Source organism: Vulpes vulpes, chromosome 12 (genome assembly GCF_048418805.1).
Source record: "Vulpes vulpes isolate BD-2025 chromosome 12, VulVul3, whole genome shotgun sequence".
Classification (NCBI taxonomy): Eukaryota; Metazoa; Chordata; class Mammalia; order Carnivora; family Canidae; genus Vulpes; species Vulpes vulpes.
In genome coordinates this window covers 61,644,162-61,662,089 of record NC_132791.1, presented here as the reverse complement: position 1 = coordinate 61,662,089, position 17,928 = coordinate 61,644,162, and the positions used below count along the sequence as shown (strand labels likewise).

The following is a 17,928-nucleotide window of genomic DNA, read 5'->3' as shown; positions in this document are numbered from 1 at the left end:
TTTTAATATTTATTTTCCTTCTACATGCTAAACAGCATTACCTGTCTTCCTCATATTTCATTTAGATTTTCTACAGTGTGCTGGAGTATACATGTTGTAAAAAATAGGAGACGCTACGTTTATTGGATAGCACGCGTTCCAGTGATCAGAGAGGTATGTGTGAAGTGTGATGATGGGTTCAGTAGATCAGAGTAAGTAGGAAAAAGCCGAGTTTTTTAAACTGTTGCAGTAGGTACCTGGAAAACTTAAAGAGTCTTTGATTGATGAGTGACTTATCATTTTTATGGTACCATAGACAGAAAATCTGAAAACAGGGCAAAAACAAAGCCACCTTCTGGGGGCAATTCTTATTTCACAGGACACTGCTTTTCTTTCTCTTAAACTGCTTTTTTAGACTTTCTGGAAAGCTGTCTAATTTATCTTAATTTTTCTCTCATCCCCGTGCTACGCTGAAATTCACAATTCAGCTGAAGAGATCTGGTGCAAATGGGGGGAAAATTCCAGTTTTTTGTTTTGTTTTGCTTTCTTTTGAGTGCTCTGTGTTTTGCTAGAAAACAGTTTTGAATGGAGAGCTTTTTACGGCAGCATCTGTAAGATGATATAGTTTTCTTTGTTGGGAGAAAAGCATTCTGCCTGCATCAATTGTCAGGAGGCTTAATATAATAAGGCAGCTTGCGCTATGGCTAAGAGAAATACCACGCACTAGAAATTCCCACAGCAGTTTGTGTTTAGAAGAAAAACTGAGCTCTCCGGAAACATGAATACATTGAAAACCAAGACTTCCTACGGCCGACCTTGAGAAGGAGCAGAAAGGGTTGCTGTCCAAAGGTCCATGTCAGTGATCTTGTCCAACATTTGTCCCTGAGATTCTAGAAGGCATATAAAGCCGCATTACTTTTTCTTGAGTTTTGAGAAGGCCTGGCTGTGAATCAGTAACATTCAGGCCTGTTGATGTTAGTGTTTTGACTTAATTCCATGAGACTGTGTTCTCCTGTTTATTCTATAGGGTAAATGTAACGTATCTCCCTTCTAAAAACTCTTTCCAGCAAGAGCCACGTCTACCGCTGTGGATTTCACAGGTTACAATAGGAGTCCCCCTGCCGCTTGCCCTAGTGAACAGAGGCCGGGTATTGATTAACTATCACCCTGGCATCAGAACTACTCTTAGGATTCAATTTTTTTGTTGTTTTGCATATTTTATTGATCACAGTGGTAAATGAGCATCAAGCGTGCAAGAAGACGATGAATTGTTTACTTGCATAAAATAACCTTTCAATAAGGGAAGATGCATGGCTTATGCTTTGGTTCTGTTCTGCGGCCCGAAGCAGATGGCATTCAGCTGCTATTGATTTGCTTCGATAGTTAAGGAGCAGCCTGCAACCCTGCATGCCCACTACATTGTGAAAAGGGGTGTAGATTTGGGGACCAGGATGGAAGCCAAGAAGGGACTGACTCGCCCTCCCTAAAATCCTAAGGAGAACAACAACAACAAAAAAAAATCGTATTTGAAAACCATGAATATCCACTTAAATGGGAACTTGAATTAATGTAATCAGATGTGTGCTGGTGTTTTTAGAGAAAGAACATTTGTGGTCATCACTTATGCAGATATCTCCAGTGAATAACAGATTGAGTAATAATCAGAGAATACTAATTTTAAGCATGTTAAATCTGAAGAAAACGGAATCAAATCTTTCCTCCTGCCTTTGGGATAGAATGAAGTAATCTGCAGATAGATCATGTCATGTCCACTGCCGGGCCTGCTGGCTTTAAACATAAATGTACACATAAGTTGTGCTGACAGTCTACCTCTTTACCAGTTTTGCTTATCTCTAGTTATGCAATAGTCCACCCATAGCCTTTGTCAGCAATCACATTTGGTTTTGAAATGTCATTCTATAATCGGTAGTTACAGATGTTGAATTTATAAATATTTTCCTTGAAGCTGTATCCAACAATGACTTTACATCTCAAACACTAAGGACAGGCTAACCTAGCCATTGTGGCTTTCTTTCCTCTTCCAGACTTATTAAATACTGAAAAGCACTTGTCAAAAATAGTATGAACAAATAGCAAATATATTTACATAATAAAACATGTATTTGTTATTCGGGGATACACGTATTAGTGACATTGAGCTAAATAACTTGTTTTGGCAATTTATAACTTTAAATATAAGTAAAATACCCACAATAAAAAATGTATAATGAAACGGCTTGCCCATAAAAGCAGAACTTTGCAGATTTACTTCATTGGGTTCTTTCTCATAAATAAACTGCTATTACAAATGATAGTCCTAAAAGCGTTCCCCTAACTGTTATTCTTAATAATGGAAACATCTTATAATAGGCTGTTTGTGGGGAGAGGGGCAAGTTTGTTTCATTTGCAGGGCAAGGGACAGGTTCACATAGCTTGGTCCCAGGGGAGTCCTGAGTGTGAGCTCCATCTCCCCCAACCTCTCCCCTACCTTGGCCATAAAGGTTTGGGGAGGTGAATTTTATTTATTTGCTCCTGTAACAAAGAGCATTTATTCTTCCCATTTCTTTGTCTTCTCTTTTTCTCTGCTGAGAAAAGCCAACTTGGAGAAGAGGAGAGTTCAGGGTAGAAAGATGCATTTGTGGAGTGCTGGTGTGTGAAGTGGGTGGTGTGCCCTCGTTGCCCATCAGCACATTTTACACTCCGAGTCCCTTCCACTGTCTGGTGATGCAGAGAATACCTACTCGTGCTTCTTCTATGATAAATAAGTTGTCATTTCCATGGTAGGGAGAAAAGACTAGTTGGCATCAGATTTGCTTCACGAAAAGGAAAGTTGCAGACAGGGAAGCTGAGTGGGACAAGTCTGGGACAGGAGACTCAGGGCAGCACCTCTGATATTGGCAGTGCCTATACCTTGCCTCAAATACACGAGAGCGGTGTCCACGAGGCCAGAAGGTAATCAGGAAGCTAAAGTGCAGATGACAGTATAGGGGAGAGCTAAGAACACTTCAGAACCAAGCTACCAACACTCATTTTGCATGACAATGTGTCGATTGTGAAAAAATGAACACAAAATTATGAAGGTTAGGGAGCGCATGGGTGGCACACTCAGTTAAGCATCCAACTTTTGGTTTCAGCTCAGGTCATGATCTCAGGGTTGTGAGATTGAGCCCCACATCGGGCTCCATGCTTAGAGCAGAGTCTGCTTGAGTTTCTCTCTCTCTTTCCCTCTCCCCTTCCCCCTTTCTCTCTCTAAAATAAATAAATCTTTAAAAAAAAGATTATGAAGGTTAGGATTCATAAGACTCTCTTCGACAGTTATTGAAATCGGCTTTAAGTTTCTCATTTTGGACTTGTGCTAATTCAGGTAAAACCTGTAATGGGGGCCAATTTAGTATATTTTTAGTAGATAAGTACTCTTTGTACCTGATGTACGATAATGTATATAAAAGGTGGTGTGTGTGATTCGTCTTTCATGAGAAAAACAAATGCCTCCCCATTCTCTCGACATCTGACACCAAGTACCAGCCATATTTAACAGTCTTTTGGCTGACCCAAGAAAAACTTGGTTAGCATACAGTAATTTATTTAGCCACATAAGCTGAGAGGCACACTCCTGAATGTTACCTGCGGGAGAGTGAAAAGACAGAAAACATGCACTTTTTAATGACTTCACTGAAGTGTCAATGGCATATAATGCAATACACAAGTTATAAGTGGACAGTCATTTCTTAGTAAACTCAGAGTTGTGTGACTACTAAAACAATCCATTTCTTAAGACATCCCCCTCCCTCACCCCACCAAATTTCCTTCATGCCCACAGAATCTTAGTTTTCCTGCACAGCTCGAGCAACTTTTATTACAAGTTTGAAAAACCGAATTTGTATTAACAGTTGGCGGTGCCTCTGTTTTCTCATTCATTACCCTGACTCTCCTGTCAGTGGTCTGCTTCAGGTTCAGAAGGTGACTTGTCCTTGCAGTGGAGGTAGAAGGTTACAACCTTCTACCTGCATCTTGAAATGCAGCTTTTGGAACTTGAACTCTGGAGACAGTGGGGGGAAAGAGAAGATAGGAAGTCAGGAATAGGAAAGACAGGAAGAAAATAGCTGAGCTTTTATTTATCTGTGTCCTGGTCATTTCCTCTGGAACGCACGTGTGTCTTCTAGGGGAGAATGGCTGGTAGAGGTAAAGACCTCTTCCATGCTTCTTTCATTCTTGACGTGCCCCTTCCCCACCCCCCAACATCAAGACTCATGGATCCAGCAAGAAAAGAAGATCTGAGAACTTACAATTGGTGAGCCCCCACTATGTTTCAAGGACTTCGGGAGCTTCCTACCTATGGTGGGATGGGTCTGATGGAGCCCTTTTGTCCTACTCCCCTGCTACTTACCCCCTGGTGAAAATTGCTGACCCCTTCCTTTTAAGCAGTTCTCTTAGCTTATGTTTGATCATCTTAGCATTTAGCATGCAAAATGTAGTGTTCTGCATCAAGTTAAAAAGGTTTATCTTTAGAATTAGGAGCAACTTAATTATTTGTGCTTCTGGAAAAAAAAAAAAAAGAAGAAGACGACCTAAGGTTATCTAAAACATAGTTGATAACGGAGGAATTGCTCATGGCATGAATTTTGTAGTTAACAGAATATGTAGCATCCTGTCAACAGCTGGGAAGAAGTTGCTAGTTTTCAGTAGATATTTACTGAGCAGCTACTGTGGGGAATGCCTGGCACAGAGCAAATGATTAGCCCATAATCCTTGCCTTTGAGAAATTTGCTTTGGCCATTCAGATAGTTCAAAAGATAAGGACAATGTAATATGTGTGTTGGGAAGAAATGTGTACATTAATCCACAGATAATAGGAGATCATTTTGGTTTGTTTTGTGGGTGATTTAGAGAAGTTACTTAGCTTTCAACAAAGCATCTTACTAGAGAAGAAACTGGTATTAAATCTAAAGGTAAAACTAATAAAGGTTATGTCTATCCACAGGAGATTTTCTTACATTATCCACAATGAGTAATATACTAAGTGTTTGTCTATTCGTTAGATGTGTCAATTTGGAAGAGTATTAACTTTTTTTTAAAGCTATTTCAATGATAGTAGTAGTAGTAGTAGTAGTAGTAGTAGTAGTAGTAATGATAATACAAGGTATCATCAGTTACTGATCCACTTCCTCAAATAAAATTTTGATAATTTACTTCTAAAACTTGCCTGTCAGCTTCACTTAGAAATTGAAGCTAAGAGAAGGTTATATCTTCAAGAAATAATATCTTCTTCTCAATCCTTAGAAGAGTCCCAAAGACAGAAGTAAATGAAATTTATATCTGTTCTTAATAAGGAGCTTAAGTGGGGATCCCTGGGTGGCGCAGCGGTTTGGCGCCTGCCTTTGGCCCAGGGCGCGATCCTGGAGACCCGGGATCGAATCCCACGTCGGGCTCCCGGTGCATGGAGCCTGCTTCTCCCTCTGCCTGTGTCTCTGCCTCTCTCTCTCTCTGTGTGACTATCATAAATAAATAAAAATTAAAAAAAAAATAAGGAGCTTAAGTGAATTTTGCTGACATCATTGTTTGCAAGTGCAATAATTTTGATCATTCTTTTTTCCTCTCAAATGGAATAATATTAATTTATTTACTTACTTGAGAGAAAGAGATGAGTGAATGCATACGTGTGTGCATGTGTGAGGGCAAAGGGAGAGGGAGAGAGAGAATCCTAAGCAGGCTCCATGCTGGGCTCAATCTTGCAACCCTGAGATCATGACCCGAGTCACTTGCTTAACTGACTGAGATGCCCAGGAGCTCCTTAAATGGAATAATATTTAAATTTTGCAAATCCTGTTGACTTTTACATAACTAAAAAGCATATTATAGCTAGTCCCCTCTTGTTCTTTAACTGAGTCAGGGCAACTAGAACCTGTAGTTTTCAAACATTGTTGAATATTTGGCTCTAGCATATACCCTATACGTAAAATATAAATCATTTTCCTTAGATTCTGTTTAACTCAGTCAAATCTATTTAAGTCACTGATCAGAGCAGACTTTCTAGCCAAGACCAGGAATTAGCTTACAGCAATAGCATGACTGGCTACTCAAATTTCATCAAGAACCTTCAAATACAAGCCAGCAGAGTAACAAGCAATTATGTGACAACTATTTTTGTATTGCTTCTGTTTATTTTTAGTGAAGTTGGTATATTTGAAAGAGTTACTTTTGAGTTTGCCAGATATTCATATTAATTGTGGTAGTCATTCATCATACCACTAACAGAAGGCCCCTGAAAAATCATTGAAATCCATTGGTGTGGGATAGTATTGCCATCATTGTTTTTTCCAGAGTAATCCCTGTTTGCATTAATTAGTGAAGAAATGCGTATTCTATCAAAACTGGGTTTACTTGTGGAGAGTTTAAACACAGGTGCGGGTACATCAGCTTTCTCTCTTGCCCTCCTGATATTTGTATGATTTCACAGCAATCTGTTGAAAGACTTAATCTGAAAGGTAATTTAAATAAATAAATAAACAAACAAACAAACAAACAAATAAATAAATAAATAAATTTTCCCAGGGGAAAAAAAAGAAGGAAGGAAAAAAACAAGAAAAGAAAGGAAAGAAGAAAGAAAAAGGAAAGAAGGAAGGTTCCCCCCCCCCCGGAAATGTAATTTGCCAATTCATTTTTAAGCACTTAAACATATCAGAGTGTATTTTAAGAGCAGCTACTGCACAGCTTCCAGAAATTGCATTTTAACCTTTTTTTTTTATTTCAATATATCCGATTGATCCTTCTTTTATCTCTACACAAATGACACAGTTAGTGGAGTTGGGGATACCTAAGCTTAAAGAGGCTCCTAAAAAATGAGAGCATTAACCCCACATGCAGTGAATTCCCTGATCGTCTTACATTCTCCTGCTCAGACTTGAAGTGGGCACCTGCTGTTTAATGTAATTAGTTTCAGAGGGAATGTCAGATCAGTCCTCAGGAGTTTACCCTGACCCAAAAACCCTCATAAGAAAATATCAGTGAGACAAAACAAGAAAAGTTATCACAGTTGGGAAGCTGCTTCTCACCACATTATTCGTTATTTGGGGGCATGTTTTAAAAAGATTCCTATCTGCTGTCTGGCTCAGTTATTTTCTGGTTGCAAAATTGTGCTCAAGATTGCTGTAGCAAGCAGCTGTTTTCCTCCTCCAAAAATGAGGATGTGGTGGTCTGTGTTTAAAAATAAATAAATAATTAGAAAACATTTGGAATTTTAACTATAGTTTTTCATACTTATTATGATAGATTAAAAAAATTAAAGACAAATTAAGCTTGTTCATTTTCAACCTACCCTTTCCCATTGAAATGTATACTGAACAAGACTTTCCCATTTCCCCACTGATGTTCAGCTTATAATGAGCTGTAATTGAAGAGTTCAGAGGGGTCTCATTTTAGTAGCGGGGTAAATCTGAAACACCAAATGGCAGCATCTGTGTTCTGTTTGGCCTATTTTTCATAGATGAGCAATTGCTTATTTTGTTGGTAGTTTGTAAGGCACCACATCTAGCCTTATGACGTTCTTTGTTTATTTCCCTCTGTCATCCTCCTTGGTTGAATCTTGCTTATATATTCAGCTGTTCTGTGGCTGTGCTCCAGAGCTTCAAGGAGGGGCTCTGGGCCCACCTCTAGCTAGAGGGTGAAGGGGGAGCAGCGACCTTTGAAGGATCAGACAGTTGTGAAAGAACCGAACCCCAAGAACCCTTCAAAGAGAGTGCTGCTGGGAAATAGTGCAAGACCTGGACCTGAATTACTGCAAGACTCAGCTCATCCGCCCCCAGAGGCAGACTGTCCACTTTGGAGGATCTGGGCTTGGTGTTGCTGGTCTCGAAGAAAAGCAAGTCATTTAACAATCTCACTGAGCTTTCTCATCCACAAAATACTTTTGATCTGTCTACCTCAAAGGTGGTAGTGAGCATTAAGTGACCTGGTATATGTGGAGCCACTTAGCGAGCCATAAAATATTATGCAAATATTAGGTAGTACTATATTTTCTCAGCAAATGCCTTGCTTGATTCTCTACTTAATGATAAATCCTCACTGCAATATTCTTTAGCAGCTAGACCTCCAGCTTCTTTTGGTAATATATACTTGCAGCGGAGGTGCTGGTTACCTCCAGTAAGCATAACATTCCTGGCTGACTTCAGTTATAAAGTTTCTCTTTATATTTTGAGGCAAACTTTGCCTTCTCAGTATTTACCTTTGCTGACGCCCATTCAGCCTGTGCAATGACCCTCATGCATTTAAAGCTATGTCTTAGATATAGAGATAACAGGTAAATGAATGGAGCTGGAACTGAGTGGACAAAAGCCAAGTAACCATTTAAATGACATATTTGCAAGTGCCATAAAGGAAACATGTAAGAGAGCCAGAAGAAAGTTATCAGAGAGTAAGAGGGAATGCTTGGGTTTGGGTGATCCTGGAGCACACCTTCAAGGAGACTTAAGACTTAGGAGCATTGGGATGCCTGGGGGTCACAGGCTCTTAAGCGCAGGCTCTTGATTTCAGCTCAAGTCATGATCTCAGGGTGGTGAGATCAAGCCCCGTCTTGGGCTCTGTGCTCAGTGCAAAGTCGGCTTGAGACTCTGTCTGCTCTGCCCCTCCTTCTAAAATAAATAAATAAATAAATAAATAAATAAATCTTTATATACTTAAAAAAAAAAAAGACTGAAGAGCATTAATCACGTTGAGCATGCACAGAAGGCGGAGGGAACAGCTGTCACAGGAGCTGTGAGCCTAAGGGGCAGAGGCATATTTGTGGCATTGGTGACTGCAGCTTTATAAGTGAATGGCACAGGAGCTCCCAATGATGCTAATGAAAGGCTGAATATGGAGCTGAGGGAAAGGAAGCTTCCAGCTTTGGCAGCTAGGTGGATGGTGCTATCATGTGCTGAGATGAGGAAGGGGATGGAGGAGGGTGGCAGTTGAGGGTGAGGGTATTTCCTTTTTAAGGAAATACCAAGTTCTGCTTTGGACCTTTTGAATCAAGGATGTCTGTTAAGAAATTCAAGCAGAGACGTTAAGTAGGTATTTAGTTTCAGAAGAGAGGGCCAGCCTGGAGAAATGAATTTGTTCCTCATCGCCATAAGAGTCTTAAAATGTGTGGCAGTTGATACTTCTTGGTTAAGGAGAGAGTGGGGGTGGGGAGCAGAGGCTGCTGGCTAAGGTCTGAAGAATCCCAGTGTTTCAAGGTCAGCTAGAAAGGGAAGAGGCAACAAAAGAGGGTAAAAATAAGAGAAACTCTAGGAAAGTTGTGGAAACAAGTGGATGAGCGGTTGTCCAGTGGAGTGCTGGCTGCCCAGAAGTTGAGTGGGGTCAGGACAAAAGTGGCTGTTGGATTTAGCAACAGGGAAGAGATTTGTGATCTTGATGAACTGAGAGTGGTAGAAGCCAAAGCCAGTTTGTAGAGGGTGGAGTAGTGGATGGCCTGAGATAAGAAGGGGAAGCAACATCTGCAGAACATTCTTGAGAACTTTGGCCATGAAAAGAAGCAGAGAAATAAGCTATATCCTTTGAGAGGATTTTTGTGGGGTTTTTTTGTTCTGTTCTTTTATAGTGAGATACTGGAATATGTTTATATGCTGATAGGAATGATTCAGCAGAAATGATGGAAGGATAGATGGGTGGGTGGATGGATGGATGGATGGATGAAAGCAATTAAATCATGACTAGGCAAAGGAGAGAAGGACTATATAACTAAAGAAATAAATACTTGAGAAAGTCAAGTGGGCTGAAACAGCATTATTAGAGGAATGGCCTCTGACAGAAGAAGGGGCACCTCCTCCACTAACACAGAGGAAGAAAGAGTTGATGGAAGAGAAATGTAGATAGATTAGGTGGGTTGAAGATAAAGGACATCAACTCTGGTGGCTTCTGCATTCTCATCAAAGCATGAAGAAGTGTGAAGAGTGGTTATCAGCTAAGAGGGAGGGTGGAGGAAAAATATAGGCAGATTCAAAGAGAAGAGAAGCTCTGAAATGGATGAAGGTGGTTCCTCTAGAGCAGTGGTTCTCAAAGTCTGGTTCCTGGCCAGCTCCATCAGCATCACCTGGGAAAGTGGATTCTGAGTACTCACCCCTGGACCTCCTAGATCAGAAAGTCTAGAGATGGGACCAGCAATCTGTATAACAAGCCTTTGAGGTGATTCAGCTGCTGGCTGAAATTTGGGAACCACTCTTCTACAGAAAGGTAGCAAGACAATATTCTATGGATAAGAGCTTGAATTTAAAGTGAAAACAATTTGTTTGTATTGTGTGGTTTTCTTGCAGTGCTCAGCAGCTGGGTCGAGGCTTGGGTAAGAGATGCTAGGATTCAACCAGAACTTTTGGTGTCCTGAATACAATAGAGGGAGGGTGACTTGTGGGGTCAGAGGTGTTTTAGGGAACTGATAAGGATGGTAGATCATGGAATCTGAAGCTGGACAAAGAGGCTGGACAAGTCAGAGGGGGCTGATGGAAGTGAAAAAGTCCCAAATCAATGGACTGGACTTCTCTCATAGGTAGTAGACAGCTGATGCCATTGCAAGGAAGGGCTACGAATAGCAGGGTGAAGTGGTATGTGAGCTTACTGGCCCTTAGAGAGAATGCTTTGACGATCTGACTAAATGAGTTCTACATAGAAATTCTTTAGAACAAATACTTGGCCTGTGTGCATGCATGTGTTAAGAGGCCAGGAAGTTACAACATAGTTGGATTACATACAAACTGCAGGCTTTTTAAAATAATAACACAAGTGAAACCATGTAAGAAAATGTTTCCTTTCTTTAAATCAGCGATTTCAATTACTTAGCTTCTGTAATGGTTATTGAGAGTTCCCAGATCCAGTTCCAACAGGGAGCAGGGTTCTTGCCGCTCACAACACCAAGCACTTCTCAGGTATCAGCAGGGTGTCCTAGAGTTCGACTCAATTCTGACAGTGCTTACTCAAAAATACTGTCAAATCCCACAGCTTAAGGATTCTGTCCTAGAAGACTGCTTCCCACCCCACTCTTCAGACACCCGTTACAAGCTTTAGTCTCTTACCTATACTTCTGAGTGATCGGCTACAGATTGGAGGTTCCAATGACCTCCTCTTTAGGTTCACTTCATTTGCCAGAATGGCTCAGAGAACTCAGGGAAACACTAATTCATGTTTACTGGCTTATTAAAGGATATGATAAAGGTTATCTATCAACAGTCAGATGAAGAGATATGTAGGGCCATCTCGCAAACAAAGGAGCTTCTGTCCTCAAGGAGCTTTCAGCCTAGCTCCGTGGCACGTGGAAGTGTTCTGGTGTGAAAGGTCTTGGGAAGGGAATGAAAGGGGGTCCTCTTGGGTTTTTAGGGGGGGCTTCATTACATAGTCATAATTGACTAAATCATTGGCCATTGGTTGATTCAACCTCCAGCCTCTCTCCTCTTCCAGGAGGCTGAAAGTCCTCACAGTCTAATCCTATGGTTGGTCTTCTGGGCAGCCAACCTCTGACCTTGGGTGGGTTCAAAATTCTCCATTAATAACAAGACACCCATTTCAACTTTATGGCTCTGAAGCATTTTCAGGAACTATGGATAAAGACCAAATATATCTAAGAAATACATATTTTGGTCATCTGAAGTAATAGGAGTGAATATATATGAAAACTCATATACATTTATATAATATAATTTATAAAGTCTATATTTCTTACAAATCATTATATCACAGTCAGAATACGTATTTCTTATAAATCTTATCACAGATTGATTTTCTTTATCTTACACTCCCACTACTACTACTAAGAAAAATAATAATAATATTAGGTCCTTGTGGTATATCAGGTACTGCAGCAGTTTCTTAACGAGCATGAGTCTTATTTCATCATGACTCCAACATCTGAAACAGAACCCAAGAAACTTGCCTCATATTAATTTTAAACAATTTAGGTAAATACATATTTGGAAGTACACATAGTCCCCATATACTGCACCTACCTGCTATCACTTCTCAGTAGTAACTGTGAAATAATGAGTATAGTCTTTCCTTGATCATTGGCTACCTCCAGGTGATCACACCGAGCCGAACCTTATGCAAACACACCCGAAAAATTTTTTTCCAGAAAGATGGGAGTATGCCTGTCACCTGCTCTGGGGTACCTCCCTGGCTCCTTTTCCAGGAAGCAACTTTGGAGCGGGCTGGGGGGTGAGGGTTGTTGAGGAGACCACAGCCTAGGATGACTGGTGTAGACAACTAGTGGGGTTGGTGCAGAGGACAGAGAAGGTGTCTAGGCTATCTGCATTGGTCCCTCTGTTGTTATTTGACCCCTGCACCCCTCCCTCACCCCACTGTGTTCCTCCTGCCCTTCCACCTACCTCACTGATGTCTGGCTTCACAGCGGCCTGGGTATCAGGGACAAGCCCTGGGCAGGGAGAAGAAATGAATCCAAAAATGTTATCTTTAGACCCCAGGGAAATAACTTTCAGCTTCTTCGTCCTCCTTTCTTTTTTGTTTTAAATATTTTATTTATTTATTCATGAGAGACACACACACACACAGAGAGAGAGAGAGAGAGGCAGAGACATAGGCAGAGGGAGAAGCAGGCTCCATGCAGGAAGCCTGACGTGGGACTCGATCCCAGGACTCCAGGATCACACCCTGGGCCGAAGGCAAGTGCCAAACCACTGAGCCACCCAAGGATCCCCCCTCCTCTTCTTTTTTAAAAAAATGAATTAGTGTTTCTCCCTCAAACTTACCTAAGATCTTGAAGATATACACTGCTTAAAGATGTATGTAGTCATTTTAACTTTCTAGAGTATTAATGTAAACCTTTACTATCTTCCTTTAATTGCTCTTCATAGAAAGCTGTTAAAAGATCATAAAATCTGTGATTCAAGGGACCTGTTTAAGTAGAATTGTATTTTCTTCCACCAGCCAATGCTAAGTTATTCCCCATGGCTCATTCTACAGTGATTTGGACAGTCTTTTGTAAAATAAGTTTAATGAAACACTTTCCATTTCCACAGGGATGCTGTCTGTGATTTGTTTAATGGACCCAATTTGGTAGGATATTTTTCTGGATAATCAGCTTACATTTTTCTTTGTTTAGTTTCATCTCATTAGGTATATGCTTGATTTCTTCCCTGTTCCGTAGTATGTGTTCTTGGCACCTGCTGTTAGACGGACAAGTCTTTCATATATTGGTCCTCTTCTTGCTTTTTATAGATTGTGCAATATATGTGTGAGCCTAATTGCTTTTTCATTTTTCATAGGCTGTTCTTTATGGTATGGACGTTTTTAAAGTCATAAGTTAAAAATGGAATATCGGAGTCACTTGGTTGTTTCTCCTCTCTCTGTCTTTCTTTCTTTTTCCACTCAGTATTAAAGTAATAACTTAAAGGTAGAATAGCATAGTTGGGCTTTTTCTTTTCTCCTCTCTCTCTTTGTAAGTGTTCTCCCCAGTACTCTGTTCTATGGGCCAAAAATCAGACTTTATGATCTGTAGAAGCAAGAGGTTTCTATCAGTAGGGGTTTGTGTTCTACCACAGATATCAGCCCAAATAAAAGGGCTCAAAATTGAGGCCTGTCTTTCTCAAGCATGTTATTTCTCAAGCACTACCAGTGGTAAATAATTGTGGGTTTGGGTTCAGTGGCTCAGGATTATCAGAGGTTGGATCTTTTTGATTCCTTTGGCCTTTCCCTCATGATCATAAGATGGCAATTGAGCTCAGAAACCACGTTCATGTTTCAGGCAAGAAGAGAGAGGAAGTGGGTAGAGAGATGAGCAAAAAGATGAGGGAGAGCTAGCAGAGCCTGACCATTCACTTTTAGGGAACTTTATGAATCTTTTCCATCCAGCAACTTCCACTGACATCTTAGTGGCTATATCGGTGTCTTGTCATGCCAAGGGAATTTGGAAAATGTTGGGGGCAGGGGTCTTGTGATTTTGTTGTTATTGTTGTTTGCTTCTTTAACCTTGGCTAATTGTCACACACCCCAACAAAATCAGTATTCCATTAATAAGGAAGAAGGGAAGAATGGATCTTGGATAACAACTGGATAGTCTGAACCGTGGCCTCCAGTGGCAGAAGACAAGCAGAAATTTCATGTTTCTGCCTTAAATGTAGAGTATCTTTCCATGCAATCATTTTGTTCTTACTTCCTGAAGATACCTGAGAGTTTATCAGGAAAAGTCTGGTATAATATGAAAACCTTCAGGAAAGGGTCCATGTTCATTGTTGAGTATGAGTCCCTGAATATAAACATTTGTAATTTAGTCCCATGATACAAGAGCATTTCTCTTGGCTTTAGATTTGGGAGAAGGGCTAGAAGAGTTACATGGACTTTTTTTCCGTGGATTTAGAGAGCCGAGTCCTACTTGGACATCCTGTGAATGATTAACAGCTGTGTTACTTTCTTCTCTACTTGCTATTGTATTCTGACCTCCTTGGTGTAGTCCTGCTGGACTGGTATCCACCAGTGTGTTTTCAGTGAGCAATTTTATTGACTGCATTTTTTTTCTTGCAGCCAAGAGGTCAAGGATCTTTTCCCCCTTTCATTATTATTTGCTGCCTAGATGTATTTTAACTTTAGACCTACGAACTGTCACCATAAGGGCCACTTCTCATTGTTGTGTAATTTCTCTAAGGACTCATTCCTGCCTCTTGAAATAGTCTCTGCTCACTCTCTAGCCACTTCCCTAAGTCTTCCCACTCAGGACCATGTACCATGAGCTCTGCTCATCCAAGGGTCTTAAATTCCTGTAAAACATTAATTGCAAAAACAGTAACTGTAGCATTTAAATAGGAGACTCAATGCAATACTTAAATTTGACAAATAGAAAGTGGTATTAGGGGTCTCCATTTAAAAAAAAAAAAAAAGATATTTGCCTAGTATCCTATGTACTTAACTGGTATGCCATAGAATGTGTAGGCCTAAGAATCCCTAATCGATCTGACTACACCACATGAAGCCCAGCAATGCTGAAGCTGGGTCACAGTGTGCAATACACAGAGCAGGAGAATGCTAAATAAATCAGAGGAGTAAATGAGGTAGTGGGACAAGCATTTAAGGGACTTGAAAGAGCAGATTGTTTTCAAGCACTTTAAACATTTTAAAAATGTCAGTTCATCAGCATGCATAGGCTATGCTAATTGTAAATCTTTCATTAAAAACCAGTCTCCTGAGACTTTCTCTAGGCAACATCTAAAAGCCCAGTTCTGGTTCCTGTTTCTTCCTTAAAGTAATAAGAGCAACTTTCCATAAGCATATCTTATAATTTGTATTTAAATTAGTGTCTCCCCCCCCCCCGCCCCCCCTTATGTGAATTCCTAAGTCAGTTTTGGTTTGCTTTGTAATATACTGTTTTATTCATACGTGTTCATCTCCTGGTCTTAACTTTGCCTTATAGGTAAGAAGTTAGCTTATAATTGCTCTTAGAATGTTTCATTTGTTTGTTTTGTTTTGTTTTGTTTTGTTTTTATTGGTTCATTAGGGAAATACCTCTTAAAATTCTGGTGTGATCTGTAACCTGTCATTGAGTCACATTGTTATTCAACATTTAATTAGGTAATTGGAATGGATATAAAGTGCTTGAAATGTGGCTTAACAGTATTTTCAACCAGTTGAAAAAAATAGAGCTGGTCAGAGATTGTCAAATAGGTTTTGAAGTGTTAGGAGGCCAGGTCCTTTTGGATTATGCTTTTGTTTTTTCAGATTTTGTTTGTTGTTATTGCTGTTTAAATATAAGGCAGAGATTAATGGAATTTATTGCTTTTCTTCTTCTGGGAGTTTTTACATACTTGTAAGACTTAGTTGAGATGTTAAGGTACATTTAAAATCCAAGGAAAATCAGGACTGTATTTTAAGGAAGTCAATTTCATTGGCTTCCTTAAATTTATCTATGGGATACATTAAAGTTATAAATACAGTGGGAAAATATATATTGGGAAAGATTATGATTCCAATTCAATTCACTAAGAAAAGAACTAAACCGGCGGCATCGTCCTGTTGTACATGCAGTCAATGTCAATAAATATTTATGGAATGAATGAATGAATCAATATAGATACCAGTTGAGCAATAGTTTTGAGGCTGAAGAGCTGACCTGACTGCCCCTCTGACCTCTGAGAAAACTTGCACAAGGTGTTTAGCCTTTGTGAGTCTCCAGTTTTTCATAGATATAATTTGGATAATGACAGTGTCTCACAGTACTATGAAAATCAAATAAGATAAGAAGCTTGGCAGAGAGTAGGCATTAAATAAATATTATTGTACTTTTAAACTACTTTGAAACTTTCCATATTTGGTAAGTTAAAACTCTTGAAAGTTAATATGACTCAGTCTACTATTAATCATCACAGAGCATGAAATTATTTTGTTTTGTTTTGTTTTTTTCCACAAAGATAATTTAGCCCATACTGAGGGTTTGGGAGAAGTTTCCTAGGGTAGGTAATGCTTGAGCTGAGACTTGAAGGCCAGGTAGGAGTTGGCCAGTTGAAAAGAGGTCCATTCCCAGTAATGGACCACACCTTTAGTGAAAGATAAATTAAGCAAAGTAGACTAATTCAAAAGTGTGGTTTGGATAGATTGGGTCTCACCACCTCTTACAAGCTCTGTTGCACTATATATAGTTAGAGGCAGGGTCTCCTGGCCCAGGATCCTTACCATGAAAAATATTTGAGCATAATGCTCCAATATGTACACATTTAATAATAACTTGCATACCTACGTTGCTGTATGAATCCATATATCAGAATTAGGATAGATTTATTTATTTTTTAATTTTAAATTAAATAGAAATTCTTTTTTTTAAGATTTTATTTATTCATTTGAGAGAGAGAGAGAGAGAATGAACCATTGTTCATTCAGGGAGAGGCAAAGGGGGAAGGAGGGAGGGAGAGAGAGAGAGAATCAGACTTCCGGCTGAACAGGAAGCCCAGTGTGGAGCTAGATCCCGTGATAGACCCTTGACCAATTGAGCCACCTAGGCTCTCTGAAAATCAATAGCAATTCTAATACTTGTTTTCCTGAATCATAGGTGGTGATCTTGCTTAATATCCTACATGCCTGTAACTTACTTTAGAGACCACTGGTCTAGGAAAAATGTACTGAGCAGAAGCTTTCCTCACACTTCCCACCCATGTTTTTTTTTTTTTTTTTAAGATTTTATTTATACATTCATGAGAGAGACAGAGAGAGAATGAGGCAGAGACATAGGCAGAGGGAGAAGCAGGCTCCATGAAGGGAGCCTGATGTGGGACTCAATCTCTGTACTCCAGGATCACGCCCTGAGCTGAAGGCAGACACCCAACTGCTGAGCCACCCAGGTGTCCCCTTACCCATGTTTTATGAGAGTTTAAGGTTTATATTTTCAGTATCTGCAGGGTCTCATAACTTCCAATCTAAAAAGTTAGCATAATCATTGACTCAATGCTGATTGTATCCTGGGGATCCCAATCAGGGATCTGCTGCTTCCTAGAAATATAACCACTCAGAAAGGACATATCTTGAACCTGGCCTGACCTGTCCCACAAATAAAGCCCTGTTGAGATGAGCTCATGAACCAAAACTACAAAACATGGAAGAAAATAAACAGCTATGAGTGGGAGTTACTGGACACAAAACAGCAGGATTAAACCCCAAGAATTTCAAGTAAAGGACAATTTTATGAACACCAAAAATGAAAAATGTGTGAAATAATTGAAGGCATAAGAAAAGATCAAGCTTCAGAGAAAAAAAGACCAGGCCAACTTGGAAAAGAACCAGTAGAAATGAAAATACAGTCATTAACGTTAACTCGATGGCTTGATTAAGAAGTAATTTAGAGGTAGCCAGAGAGAGGACTGAATGGTCACTGGGTCTGAGGGGCACTCTTGCCATTTCAGTTGTAGACAACATGTCAATCAGATCGTGTCATGTGTACTGAGATACTCCAACTACCATTTAACTGCTAACACCGCTCCCTGGCCCCTAAAT

General features: G+C 39.9%; 1 protein-coding gene across 8 annotated transcripts in view; it reads left to right on the top strand.

The window, feature by feature from the left end:
* Positions 1–17,928, top strand: part of SNX24 (sorting nexin 24) — a 154,153-nt gene that overhangs the window by 119,518 nt on the left and 16,707 nt on the right. For 3 of the 8 annotated variants that reach the window (XM_072728724.1, XM_072728722.1, XM_072728723.1), the window contains exon 4: positions 66–153. The exons of the other annotated variants lie outside the window; for them this stretch is intronic. In XM_072728724.1, coding sequence (XP_072584825.1) covers positions 66–153 — 88 coding nt within the window. The remainder of the gene's footprint in view (positions 1–65; positions 154–17,928) is intronic. 8 annotated transcript variants of the gene reach the window in all.